Genomic DNA, 15012 nt, shown 5'->3' with positions numbered 1-15012 from the left:
TTGCAACCTTCTCCTCCCTCCTGAATCCTCCTCCCCCTCCCCCTCCTCCCTCTCTGCAGATGACTTCGTCAACCATTTTGAAAAGAAGGTCGACGACATCCGATCCTCGTTTGCTAAGTCAAACGACACCGCTGGTTCTGCTCACACTGCCCTACCCTGTGCTCTGACCTCTTTCTCCCCTCTCTCTCCAGATGAAATCTTGCGTCTTGTGACGGCCGCCTGCCCAACAACCTGCCCGCTTGACCCTATCCCCTCCTCTCTTCTCCAGACCATTTCCGGTGACCTTCTCCCTTACCTCACCTCGCTCATCAACTCATCCCTGACCGCTGGCTACGTCCCTTCCGTCTTCAAGAGAGCGAGAGTTGCACCCCTTCTGAAAAAACCTACACTCGATCCCTCCGATGTCAACAACTACAGACCAGTATCCCTTCTTTCTTTTCTCTCCAAAACTCTTGAACGTGCCGTCCTTGGCCAGCTCTCCCGCTATCTCTCTCAGAATGACCTTCTTGATCCAAATCAGTCAGGTTTCAAGACTAGTCATTCAACTGAGACTGCTCTTCTCTGTATCACGGAGGCGCTCCGCACTGCTAAAGCTAACTCTCTCTCCTCTGCTCTCATCCTTCTAGACCTATCGGCTGCCTTCGATACTGTGAACCATCAGATCCTCCTCTCCACCCTCTCCGAGTTGGGCATCTCCGGCGCGGCCCACGCTGGATTGCGTCCTACCTGACAGGTCGCTCCTACCAGGTGGCGTGGCGAGAATCTGTCTCCTCACCACGCGCTCTCACCACTGGTGTCCCCCAGGGCTCTGTTCTAGGCCCTCTCCTATTCTCGCTATACACCAAGTCACTTGGCTCGGTCATAACCTCACATGGTCTCTCCTATCATTGCTATGCAGACGACACACAATTAATCTTCTCCTTTCCCCCCTCTGATGACCAGGTGGCGAATCGCATCTCTGCATGTCTGGCAGACATATCAGTGTGGATGACGGATCACCACCTCAAGCTGAACCTCGGCAAGACGGAGCTGCTCTTCCTCCCGGGAAGGACTGCCCGTTCCATGATCTCGCCATCACGGTTGACAACTCCATCGTGTCCTCCTCCCAGAGCGCTAAGAACCTTGGCGTGATCCTGGACAACACCCTGTCGTTCTCAACTAACATCAAGGCGGTGGCCCGTTCCTGTAGGTTCATGCTCTACAACATCCGCAGAGTACGACCCTGCCTCACACAGGAAGCGGCGCAGGTCCTAATCCAGGCACTTGTCATCTCCCATCTGGATTACTGCAACTCGCTGTTGGCTGGGCTCCCTGCCTGTGCCATTAAACCCCTACAACTCATCCAGAACGCCGCAGCCCGTCTGGTGTTCAACCTTCCCATGTTCTCTCACGTCACCCCGCTCCTCCGCTCTCTCCACTGGCTTCCAGTTGAAGCTCGCATCCGCTACAAGACCATGGTGCTTGCCTACGGAGCTGTGAGGGGAACGGCACCTCAGTACCTCCAGGCTCTGATCAGGCCCTACACCCAAACAAGGGCACTGCGTTCATCCACCTCTGGCCTGCTCGCCTCCCTACCACTGAGGAAGTACATTTCCCGCTCAGCCCAGTCAAAACTGTTCGCTGCTCTGGCCCCCCAATGGTGGAACAAACTCCCTCACGACGCCAGGACAGCGGAGTCAATCACCACCTTCCGGAGACACCTGAAACCCCACCTCTTTAAGGAATACCTAGGATAGGATAAAGTAATCCTTCTCACCCCCCTTAAAAGACTTAGATGCACTATTGTAAAGTGGCTGTTCCACTGGATGTCATAAGGTGAAAGCACCAATTTGTAAGTCGCTCTGGATAAGAGCGTCTGCTAAATGACTTAAATGTAAATGTAATACATGATTACTACATTTCATAGTTTCATAGTTTTGATGTCTTCACTATTATTCTACAATGTAGAATTTGATAAAAAATAAAGAGAAACCCTTGAATGTGTAGGTGTTCTAAAACTTTTGACCGGTAGTGTAGATTCGGGATTCCTAAAATAAAATTTTAGGCAACACTGTAGACCAGGGATGGGCAACTCCAGTTCTCTGGGGCCTGGATGGTGTAACACTTTTACCCCAGTCCCAGCTAACACACGTGACTCCAATAATCAACTAATCATAATCTTCAGTTTAGAATTAGCTTAATTTATTTATTGTGTTGACTTGGGATGGGGGAAAAGTGACACTTTTCCGGACCTGTGGACTGGAGTTGCCCATCCCTGCTTTAGGCTATAACTCTGGCCTTGACTTCCACGTCCATGGACGTTGGTTTTTGGTCCAGTCCGGTCCAAATCTGAACCAATCATAGATGTCTATGTTTTGTTCAGATGTTGTCCAGTCTGGACCAGCCTTGATTTGGCCCAAACATAGATGTCTATAAATTACGTATTTCAACTCTCATTCAGAACTGAAAATGAACCTGATTTCAAAGTCTGGAAAATACGTATTTTCACCTTTCATTCAGAACCTAAATTGAAACTAACTTCAACGTCTGGATAAAATCCGTATTTTAGATGTCTTTTAAACGCCAATTTGCCTACTGTGACTATTCTTGTAGGGGCTGCACACGGGCCTAGCACCTACCACATCGTCCTATAGCAAACCATATTCACACCTTAGCGTCACATTCAGTCCTCCAGCTTTCTTTACCTTCTTGTCGCTCCACAAAACCTCGTTGTCTGATTGTGAACTCTCACCCCGGTGGTCGGGAAATGTCAAAGAGAGGCCCGTGCTGCAGCAGGGGGGGCGTAAATAAAATATAAACAACAGTTTATTGCTTTATTTTCAGATAATTTATTTTCCTTTCTTATTTAACAAGTGTCATATACAATACTAGCATCAGAAACCGACGCGTATCTGACCAGCTCTGACAACAATTTGCAGTCTTGATCATTCTCGTCTCGCATAACAATCCTTGTCAAACATGTGAGTAGCAACCGCTGCTGTATGTTTCCTTTAGTAAACCTGTTATCTGCGAAATGGCTTTCTCCCATGTGTCCCCTCCCATTTTCACAGATAGGCTAAACAATGTCGTTGTGCAGTGTTTCATACAAAAAAAGCTGTCTGTGTTCCTCTACAGTTATACCTGCTCGGCTGCTGCGCTGCACATTTATAAACGCTGCGTTTGTATGGCGACGTCGATTCATTGTTTTTTATTTAATTTTTTAGAGTTCCCCATGCGTTGCGTTGTCTTAGTGTTTAGCTGGCGAAAGGAAATCATTATTAAGGGACCTGGGAATCGCTAGCTATAGTATCTCTTTTGAAAAATAATTACATTTTCATGTAATAACTCAGGATATCACATCGGGATCACAGTCAGTATGGTGATATAGGCTGCTTAGCTATATGAAATTAGAAACACCACAAATGATTACAGTAGTAATATTTTGTATTCATTTTGTATAGGCTAACCCTCACAAAATTCCCGTGTATGAATGATCAAAGCATTATTATAGGCTATTTGTCTCTTATTATGGGCAGTTAAGACATACTGACAGCTGGTGTGTCTATTTACAGTGCAGTTTGATTGGGGGAATTGCACACAAACATGTTAGTCTGTTTGTCTCAATAGTCCGTTATTGAAGTTATAACATGGTAGGCCTAATAAACATGGTAATGCAGCAAATGCAACACAAATGCATGCTGACCATCAATTAAAATAAATAATGTATCATAGTAGTGGAAATACTCATATCTGGGCCAGCTCACATGCTGTTATTTATGTCTGGGCCCAAGGGTGGCACCAGACTACACTAAACACCTTGGATTCATCACCCACACTTCTAAGGTTGTATCTTGGATTTTTTTTGTTTTCATTTATCCCTGTTATACTAGTGATGAGTTAGGCCTAGTCTACTTCATACTCAGAGTTTGGTTGCTAATTTAGTTGTTTTACTCAACAACAACAAAAACACTGGGGGTAGAAACAATAAATTGTAAACCTGGGTCCGTATTCATAAAGTAGGAGTGCTGATCTAGGATAATTTTTGCCTTTTAGATCATTATTGACTGGAGGTTTACCTGATCCTCGATCAGCACTCCTACTCTGAGACACTTTATGAGTACAGGCCCTTTAGTAAACCTTCCCATTTTTTCTCAAAATGTTCTCTTGCAGGAGGGAGAAAATAATGCTCCTGTTGCTGATGTCCATCCAACCTACGAGCTCTCTCTCCACCATGACACCCAGCAGAGGACTTTGGGATTGACGCTGGGATCACTCCCACTGATGGCCTGGACTGGGTAGGAATACTGTGTGTGTGTGTGTGTGTGTGTTTAATAGACAGTGATCATTAGACAGACAGACAAATGTCCCTTTTCAACACCATTATACCAGAAACCCTAGACCCACTCCAATTTGCATACCGCCCAAACAGATCCACAGACGATGAAATCTCTGTTGCACTCCACACTGCCCTTTCCCACCTGGACAAAAGGAACACCTATGTGAGAATGCTATTCATTGACTACAGGTCAACGTTCAACACCATAGTGCCCTCAAAGCTCATCACTAAACTAACGATCCTGGGACTAAACACCTCCCTCTGCAACTGGATCCTGGACATCCTGACGGGCCGCCCCCAGGTGGTGAGGGTAGGTAGCAACACATCTGCCACGCTGATCCTCAACACTGGAGCCCCCCAGGGGTGCGTGCTCAGACTCCTCCTGTACTCCCTGTTCACCCACGACTGCATGGCCAGGCACGACTCCAAAAGCATCATTAAGTTTGCAGACGACACAACAGTGGTAGGCCTGATTGCCGACAATGACGAGACAGCCTATAGGGAGGAAGTCAGAGACCTGGCCGGGTGGTGCCAGAATAACAACCTATCCCTCAACGTAACCAAGACTAAGGAGATTATTGTGGACTACAGGAAAAGGAGGACCGAGCACGCCCCATTCTCATCGACGGGGCTGTAGTGGAGCAGGTTGAGAGCTTCAAGTTCCTTGGTGTCCACATCACCAACAAACTAGAATGGTCCAAACATACCAAGACAGTCGTAAAGAGGGCACGACAAAGCCTATTCCTGAACAGGTAATCAAATGGCTACCCGGACTATTTGCATTGTGTGCCCCCCCCTCAACCCCTCTTTTACGCTGCTGCTACTCTCTGTTTATCATATATGCATAGTCACTTTAACTATACATTCATGTACATATTACCTCAGTTGGTCCGACCAACCAGTGCTCCCGCACATTGGCTAACCGGGCTATCTGCATTGTGTCCCGCCACCCGCCACCCGCCAACCCCACTTTTACGCTACTGCTATTCTCTGTTCATCATATATGCATAGTCACTTTAACCATATCTACATGTACATACTACCTCAAATCAGCCCGACTAACCGGTGTCTGTATGTAGCCTCGCTATTTTATAGCCTCGCTACTGTATATAGCCTTGCTACTGTTATTTTTTACTATTGTTTTTTTATTTCTTTACTTACCTATTTTTCACCTAATACCTTTTTTTGCACTATTGGTTAGAGCTTGTAAGTAAGCATTTCACTGTAAGGTCTACGGCGTACGTGACAAATAAACTTTGATTTGATTTTCCTTGTATCAAAATGTTCTAATGAAATCGTTCATATGTCTTTGGTCCCACTCCTCTACAGTGTGTGTGTGTTCATGGGATAACATCTATCTTATATTTTTCACTGTACTGTAGGTTTCAGCTGTCCTGCTGAGCAATGGGGAGCTGCTGGAGCTGTCTATACAGAGACCCCATACAAGACAACCATCTCACTAAATTCAAGGTTCCTTTCTAAACCCTTGGCTGCCCTAGTGTGTGGTGTATTTGATTTGATCAGATACCTAGTCTATGGTGTTTTATTGTTATGATGAGCTGTTCTTTGCTGTTGTGCTTTTGTCCTATACACCTGGCTATTATGGCTCGGATATAACAGTGAATAGTCAGCTATCCAGCTATCAATTGATGCCTAATATCTATAAAAATATGTATATACAGTGCGGAGAACAAGTATTTGATAACCTGCAAAATTGGCAGTGTTTCCTACTTACAAAGCATGTAGGGGTCTGTCATTTTTTACCATAGGTACACTTCAACTGTGAGAGACGGAATCTAAAACAAAAATCCAGAAAATCACATTGTATGATTTTTAAGTAATTAATTTGCATTTTATTGCATGACATAAGTATTTGATCACCTACCAACCAGTAAGAATTCCGTCTCTCACAGACCTGTTAGTTTTTCTTTAAGAAGCCCTCCTGTTTTCCACTCATTACCTGTATTAACTGCATCTGTTTGAACTCGTTACCTGTATAAAAGACACCTGTCCACACGCTCAATCAAACAGACTCCAACCTCTCTACAATGGCCAAGACCAGAGACCTGTGTAAGGGCATCAGGGATAAAGTTGTAGACCTGCACAAGGCTGGGATGGGCTACAGGACAATAGGCAAGCAGCTTGGTGAGAAGGCAACAACTGTTGGCGCAATTATTAGAAAATGGAAGAAGTTCAAGATGGCGGTCAATCACCCTCGGTCTGGGGCTCCATGCAAGATCTCACCTCATGGGGCATCAATGATCATGAGGAAGGTGGGGGATCAGCCCAGAACTACACGGCAGGACCTGGTCAATGACCTGAAGAGAGCTGGGACCACAGTCTCAAAGAAAACCATTATTAACACACTACGCCGTCATGGATTAAAATCCTGCAGCGCACTCAAGGTCCCCCTGCTCAAGCCAGTGCATGTCCAGGCCCGTCTGAAGTTTGCCAATGACCATCTGGATGATCCAGAGGAGGAATGGGAGAAGGTCATGTGGTCTGATGAGACAAAAATAGAGCTTTTTGGTCTAAACTCCACTCGCCGCGTTTGGAGGAAGAAGAAGGATGAGTACAACCCCAAGAACACCATCCCAACCGTGAAGCATGGAGGTGGAAACATAATTCTTTGGGGATGCTTTTCTGCAAAGGGGACAGGACGACTGCACCGTATTGAGGGGAGGATGGATGGGGCCATGTGTCGCGAGATCTTGGCCAACAACCTCCTTCCCTCAGTAAGAGCATTGAAGATGGGTCGTGTCTGGGTCTTCCAGCATGACAACGACCCGAAACACACAGCCAGGGCAACTAAGGAGTGGCTCCGTAAGAAGCATCTCAAGGTCCTGGAGTGGCCTAGCCAGTCTCCAGACCTGAACCCAATAGAACATCTTTGGAGGGAGCTGAAAGTCCGTATTGCCCAGCGACAGCCCCGAAACCTGAAGGATCTGGAGAAGGTCTGTATGGAGGAGTGGGACAAAATCCCTGCTGCAAAGAACTACAGGAAACGTATGATCTCTGTAATTGCAAACACAGGTTTCTGTACCAAATATTAAGTTCTGCTTTTCTGATGTGTCAAATACTTATGTCATGCAATAAAATGCAAATGAATTACTTAAAAATCATACAATGTGATTTTCTGTATTTTTGTTTTAGATTCCGCCTCTCACAGTTGAAGTGTACCTATGATAAAACATTACAGACCTCTACATGCTTTGTAAGTAGGAAAACCTGCAAAATCGGCAGTGTATCAAATACTTGTTCTCCCCATTGTATATATTTTCAAATACTGGATAGGTGCAGTGAAATATACTGTACTATGCCCTGTTTACCTTTTGTTTACATATAGTGACTGCATTATAGACAATGTACTTCCAAATACAATAATCGGTCTTAATTTAGACACAGATTTATGCTCTGCATCTATGTCAGTGGTCACCAACCTTTTCTGAGTCGAGATCACTTTCGCAGTCAAAAAGCAAGCCGAGATCTAACGCTCAGATTTTTTTTTAAAGAAGGAAAGATTACTTAAAAATGTAACATTAACTTAATAGAAACAGTTCTGTAGGAATGACTTTTGTGCACTAGGCCTCATACATTATCACAGCATATTCAATATATACTGTATATGCCTGCCCTGCCAATATTGTTTTTCTCAGACCATATTACATTTGAAAACTTGAGCTTTATAACAAAATAGATCAGTTGGTGTAGCACTTGCGAGGCACAGCTGAGCATAAATTGAAATAATTTGCAAAAAGTTAGCTTTTTTATTTGACTGGACTGATGGTACCTGCATCTGATGGACATGGTGATTTAAAGACAACTGGGAACACTGGGGGGGGGGGATGAGGTCAAATCATGACGTCAGGGATCTTCAAGTCGGAACGTTGGAGCTCTAGAAAGATGCCAGTTTCCGACTTGGAATTCGCAGTTGGATGACTGTTCAAAACTTTTTTCACAGTCGGATCTCTTTTTTTCCCAAAGTTCCCAGTTGTCTTGAATGCATTGAAGTCAGAAGTCAGAGATTTCCGAGTTCCCAGTTATTTTGAATGCGGCTTTAGTCTCAGCGGAGGAAGGGAGGGAGAGCGCAGCAGAGGGTCTGCCTTTCACTGTCCATGCTCTTTCCTTCCTTTCCTGGGGCGGCAGGTAGCCTAGTGGCTAGAGCGTTGGGCCAGTAACCGAAAGGTTGCTGGATTGAATCCCCGAGCTGACAAGGTAAAAATCTGTTCTGCCCCTTCCGGAGGAATTACATTTATTTATTTTATTTAACTAGGCAAGTCAGTTATGAACAAATTCTTATTTACAATGACGGCCACTGTTCCCTGGTGGGCCGTCATTGTAAATAAGAATTTGTTCTTAACCGAATTTCCTAGTTAAATAAAAAATAAAAAGTTAATTCCCCCAGTGATACTGACCAGAGAGAGTGGACACCATCTTCCACCTGATGGCGAAACTCGAGTCGCACCGCATCTGCCTCAGGCACAAATTCATGTTGTTCCTATGACCAGAGAAAGTGAAATATTCCTTCATATTAAAATAGAACCAATGTCTGCTAATAATAATAAAAACACAGGGCTATCTATACACTTGGCTTATCATTTATTGCAGTGCAAATGGAAGTAGAGAGAACTGCATTTTATGTTTTGTTATAGTGCTGAATAAAAACTTAGACATGAACTCACTCATTAAAACAGTAGCTCTTTGACAGTCTCTCTCTGGTCATGGTTTTAGAAGTAATGAAATGTCACGTAGGCTATTACCAAAATTTGCTGTCTTTTCACACAAATGAATTGGTTCAAAAGGGGAACACTTTGCCTTCCTGGTGTGCAGGGCTTCTGAATCAAGCGCACCTACAGTGGCTTGCGAAAGTATTCACACCCTTGGCATTTTTCCTATTTTGTTGCCTTACAACTGGAATTAAAATTGATAGATTTTTTGGGGGGGTTTGTATCATTTAATTTACACAACATGCCTACCACTTTGAAGATACAAAATATTTTTTTGGCACATCTAGCCACTGGGATTGTTGCCCATTCTTCAAGGCAAAACTGTTCCAGCTCCTTCAAGTTGGATGGGTTCCGTTGGTGTACAGCAATCTTTAAGTCATACCACAGATTCTCAGTTGGATTGAGGTCTGGGCTTTGACTAGGCCATTCCAAGACATTTGAATGTTTCCCCTTAATCCACTTGCGTGTTGCTTTAGCAGTATGCTTAGGGTCATTGTCCTGCTGGAAGGTGAACCTCTGTCCAAGTCTCAAATCTCTGGAAGACTGAAACAGGTTTCCCAAAGAATTTCCCTGTATTTAGTGCCATCCATCATTCCTTCAATTCTGACCAGTTTCCCAGTCCCTGCCAATGAAAAACAACCCCACATCATGATGCTGCCACCAACATGCTTCACTGTGGGGATGGTGGACTCGGGGTGATGAGAGGTGTTGGGTTTGCACCAGACATAGCGTTTTCCTTGATGGCCAAAAAGCTCAATTTCAGTCTCATCTGACCAGAGTAGCTTCTTCCATATGTTTGGGGAGTCTCCCACATGCCTTTTGGCGAACACCAAATGTGTTTGCTTATTCTTTTCTTTCAGCAATGGCTTTTTTTCAAGACACTCTTCCATAAAGCCCAGCTCTGTGTAGTTTACGGCTTAAAGTGGTCCTATGGACAGATACTCCAATCTCCACTGTGGAGCTTTGCAGCTCTTTCAGGGTTATCTTTGGTCTCTTTGTTGCCTCTCTGATGAATGCCATCCTTGCCTGGTCTGTGAGTTTTGGTGGGCAGCCCTGTCTTGGCAGGTTTATTGTGGTGCCATATTCTTTCCATTTTTTAATAATGGATTTAATGGTGCTCCGTGGGATATTCAAAGTTTCTGATATTTTTTTATAACCCAACCCTGATCTGTACTTCTCCACAACTTTGTCCCTGACCTGTTTGGAGAGCTTCTTGGTCTTCATGGTGCCGCTTGCTTGGTGGTGCCCCTTGCTTAGTGGTGTTGCAGACTCTGGGACTTTTCAGAATAGGTGTGTATATATACTGAGATCATTTGACAGATCATGTGACACTTAGATTGCACACAGTTGGACTTTATTTAACTAATTATGTGACTTCTGAAGGTAATTGGTTGCACCAGATCTTATTTAGGGGCTTCATAGCAAAGGGTGTGAATATATATGCACACACCACTTTTCAGTTCTTTATTTTGTAGAATAAAAAAATAAAATAATAATAATTCATTTCACTTCATCAATTTGGACTATTTTGTGTATGTCCATTTAAATTACAGGTTGTAATGCAACAAAATAGGAAAACTCCAAGCGTGATGAATACTTTTGCAAGACACTGTACCGCCAACAGCGCAACACCAAAAACAGGAGAGCAAACCTTTATGCATTCTTGTTGGCTTTTCTACAGAAATGTTTGGTGATCGACTAGGAATGCCTTGAAGATCGACCAGTTGGTGACCACTGATCTATGTCGTGCTTATGGAGACTATATGTATGCTATATAAATCCTTTATAAATTGTAGCTTGTTTGAAGTGGGACTACAAACGGGTACCTTACTTATTGGTATTTTCCTATGGCAGGTGACCAATGTGGATGATGAGGGGAATGAGTTGGGTTCTGGGACCATGGAGCTCACCCAGACCGAGCTCATCCTACACACACGCAAGAGGGACGCCATCCGGTGGCCCTACCTATGTCTGCGGCGCTATGGCTACGACTCCAACCTCTTCTCATTCGAGAGTGGCCGGCGCTGTCAGACTGGACAGGGTGAGTCTGAACCAACTGGCCTAGCACATAGTTCATAGGTATTACAAAATGTTGCCCTATGAGATGTGTGTACATACAGTGCTGAATAAGGGCAACGTTTCTGTTCTACTTTGTATGAAAATGAACCACAATTGGAATGAGAATTTATTTTTGGTCAGGAATCTTTGCTTTCAAACAACAGCTTTAGATTAGTTTAAGATATATATATATATACACACAGTTGACGTTTACATACACTTAGGTTGGAGTCATTAAAACTCGTTTTCAACCACTCCACAAATTTCTTGTTAACAAACTATAGTTTTGGCAAGTCAGTTAGGACATCTAATTTATGCCTGACACAAGTAATTTTTCCAACAATTGTTTACAGACAGATTATTTCACTGTATGACAATTCCAGTGGGTCAGAAGTTTACATACACTAAGTTGACTGTGCATTTAAACAGCTTGGAAAATTCCAGAAAATTATATCATGGCTTTAGAAGCTTCTGATAGGCTAATTGACATAATTTGAGTCAATTGGAGGAAACAGGTACAAAAGTATATATATATCTACAGTAAAAACGAGTCCTATGTCGACAACCTGAAAGGCCACTCAGAAAGGAAGAAGCCATTGCTCCAGAACCACCATAAAAAAGGCAGACTACGGTTTACAACTGCACATGGGGACAAGCTTACTTCCAAAGTTGTGGCAAAATGGCTTAAGGAAAACAAAGTCAAAGTATTGCAGTGGCCATCACAAAGCCCTGACCTCAATTCTATAGAAAATTTGTGAGCAGAACTGAAAAAGCGCGTGAAAGGAAGGAGGCCTGCAAACCTGACTCAGTTACAAAATTCACCCAACTTATTGTGGGAAGCTTGTGGAAGGCTACCTGATATGTTTGACCCAAGTTGAACAATTTAAAGGCAATGCTACCAAATACTAATTGAGTGTATGTAAACTTCTGACCCACTGGGAATTTGATGATTTATTTCAGCTTTTATTTCTTTCATTCCCTCTACTATTATTCTGACATCTCACATTCTTAAAATAAACTGGTGATCCTAACTGACCTAAGACAGGGAATTGTTACTAGGATGAAATGTCAGGAATTGTGAAAAACTTAGTTTAAATGTAGTTGGCTAAGGTGTATGTAAACTTCTGACTTCAACTGTATGTGTGTTTTCTCTTGTGGTTGTGCAGGGATCTTTGCGTTTAAATGTTCTCGTGCGGAGGAGATTTTCAACCTCCTCCAGGAGCTGATGCAGTGCAACAGTATCAATGTGGTGGAGGAGCCTATGATCATGACCGGCAGTGGACATGCACGAGAGATAGACATGCCTCGAACACCACAGACACCCAACAGTAAGCAGATACAAACACACACAATTTAAAATGTAATTTCACAGTAATACAGGACAGATGTGGAGCAATAGCTGAGAATATGTGTTTGAAAATAGTTGGGCGAAAAGCAGAGTAATAATTCCAGATATCAGGGATCTGGTGTCGAAAGGGGTTCGGCGGAGGTCAAGACACACATCCGACTCATATGATTCGTGATGACACGCCCCGCTTGGCCATCATTGGCTGCAGGTGATCACGCTACATCGCTTGGCCTATCTGTGCTGCAGGGAATTTGGTGCGCTCAGTAGTCGACTTGTGACTGTCGTGATGGTACGTCTTGTGATTTCTTTCTTAATATTTTAATCCCTTCATACTTACTATGTCTAGCAAAAAAAGAAAGTAGTCGGACGAATATGTACAAAATGGATTCACATGTATAACGGAACGTGATGGGAGTCAGCATCCTAACTGCATGATTTGCAATGCCAAGTTGAGCAATTCTAGTCTAGCACCGGCAAAACTAAGAGAACACTTCCTTAAGCTACATGGAGATGGAAAATACAAGAAAGCAACGCTCGCTGAATTCGATGAAAAGGCTACTCTGCCTGTTCTCGGCTTTGTACCCATCAACAAACCGATCCTCACAGCATCGTACGAAGTTGCTTACCTGATCGCAAAGCAGGGCAAACCACACACACCATTGGTGAAACACTCATAAAACTAGCTGTGTTGAAGATGGCGAATATCATGCTGGGAAAAGAGGCTGAAGTTAAGTTATCCCAAATTCCTCTTTCAAATGACACCATCAGCGACAGAATAGAGGACATGAGCAAAGACATCTTGGCTCAAGTAGTTGCAGATCTGATTTCAAGCCCAGCAAAATTCAGCCTTCAACTCGACGAGACCACAGACGTTTCCAATCTAAGCCAGCGCACAAATACAGCAAGCTATGTGAAAGACAACGCTTATTTTGTAAGCCTCTTACAACAACTAAGGCAGCCGATGTGAAGAAACTTGTGGATGACTTCTTCAAAGACAACAATCTTTCGTGGGATATGGTTTCTGCAGTTTGTTCGGACGGAGCTCCAGTCATGCTGGGAAGAAAGTCTGGTTTTGGTGCGCTAGTGAAAGCCGATGCACCACACATCATTGTTACGCATTGTATTCTGCACAGGCATGCGTTGGCAACAAAAACCTTGCCTCCAAAACTGGCAGAAGTATTAAAAATTGTAGTGGAATGCGTGAACTGTACGCCAACTAGTGCTCTGAGGCACCGCATCGTCAGTGAGCTGTGTAAAGAAATGGGCTCTGAATTCGAGGTACTTCTGTACCATTCTAACGTTCGGGGGTTATCCCGGGGACAGGTGCTGAATCGTGTTTTTGCCATGCGTGTGGAAATAGCCCTGTTTTTGCAAGAGCACCAACATTGTCATGCAGATTGCTTCAAAAATTCTGAGGTCATTCTCATTTTAGCATACATGGCTGATATCTTGGCAGTTCTCAATCATCTCAATCAAAAGATGCAGAGCGGTGGAGTCAACATCATCGAAGCGGAAGAAAACCTGAAGGCTTTTCAAAAAAAGCTACCGTTATGGAAACGACGAACAGAGAACGATAACTTCGCAAACTTTCCCCTGCTGGACGACTGTGTAAGTAAGATCGAAGATGTATCTGGAATCGGAAACATTTCTGTACCCACGGAACTGAAGCAAGCAATTGCCACGCACTTAGATGAGCTTGCAAAGTCTCTCGACGGATACTTCCCTACAAGAGAGTCATATCCAGCATGAGTGAGACAGCCATTCACGTTTAGTGTTGAGACAACAGATGTCAATGATGAATACCTCGATGAAATCATTGAAATTCAGCAGAGCCAGGTTCAACAGCAACTCTTCAGAACAACAAGGCTTTCAACGTTTTGGTGTCAACAAATGGTAACGTACCCTGTTATTGCTAAGAAAGCTCTGGAGATTTTCATACCGTTTGTTACAACATATCTTTGCGAGCAATCCTTTTCGAGGATGCTGGACATAAAAACTAAGGAACAGACTTTGTTGCGAAAATTACATGAGTGGCACTTGCCAAGGTGAAGCCGCACATTTCTGGACTGGTCTCTGAAAGGCAACAGCAGAAGTCACACTGATTTGCAGTAAATATTCATTATTATGTTTTTGTTTGAAAATCATATTTTGATGATTTTGTTCTTTGAACACAGTGATGTTGATGCACGGTTCATTTTGTGCACCAGTAAAATATATACCTATGTTTTGAAATTGAAAAAATCTTATTTTATTTTTCCAATTAAGAAGGGTTCGGTGAATGCGCATATGAAACTGGTGGGGTTCAGTACCTCCAACAAGGTTAAGAACTACTGCTCTAACCACTAGGCTGCCCTGCCGCCCCATACAAGGAGTACCAGTATCAGATCAGTGTGCAGGGGTACGAGGTATATATGTACAGTGCAGTCGGGATGGATTCAGATCCCTTCACTTTTTCCACATTTTGTTACATTACTGCTTTATTCTAAAATTGATTTAAAAAAAATCTAAAATCTAAACTTTTTTCCTCACCAATTTACACACAATACCCCATAATGACGAAACAA

The 15012-nt window shown here is 43.5% G+C and overlaps 1 protein-coding gene across 3 annotated transcripts in view; it reads left to right on the top strand.

The window, feature by feature from the left end:
• LOC115141992 (fibroblast growth factor receptor substrate 2-like) overlaps nucleotides 1-15012 on the top strand; it is a 60966-nt gene that overhangs the window by 11739 nt on the left and 34215 nt on the right. The window contains exons 1-5 of one of the 3 annotated variants that reach the window (XM_029681445.2): nucleotides 2747-2960; nucleotides 4150-4274; nucleotides 5698-5785; nucleotides 10897-11083; nucleotides 12267-12428. In XM_029681445.2, coding sequence (XP_029537305.1) covers nucleotides 5720-5785; nucleotides 10897-11083; nucleotides 12267-12428 — 415 coding nt within the window. In that variant the 5' untranslated portion in view covers nucleotides 2747-2960; nucleotides 4150-4274; nucleotides 5698-5719. Of the gene's footprint in view, nucleotides 1-2746; nucleotides 2961-4149; nucleotides 4275-5697; nucleotides 5786-5807; nucleotides 7530-10896; nucleotides 11084-12266; nucleotides 12429-15012 lie in introns of those variants that run through there. The other 2 variants (XM_065002423.1, XM_065002418.1) reach the window with 2 other exon arrangements.

This window comes from Oncorhynchus nerka, linkage group LG2 (assembly GCF_034236695.1).
Source record: "Oncorhynchus nerka isolate Pitt River linkage group LG2, Oner_Uvic_2.0, whole genome shotgun sequence".
Lineage (NCBI taxonomy): Eukaryota > Metazoa > Chordata > Actinopteri > Salmoniformes > Salmonidae > Oncorhynchus > Oncorhynchus nerka.
The sequence above is the reverse complement of the archived record's forward strand: the minus strand, read 5'-3'. Positions and strand labels throughout refer to the sequence as shown.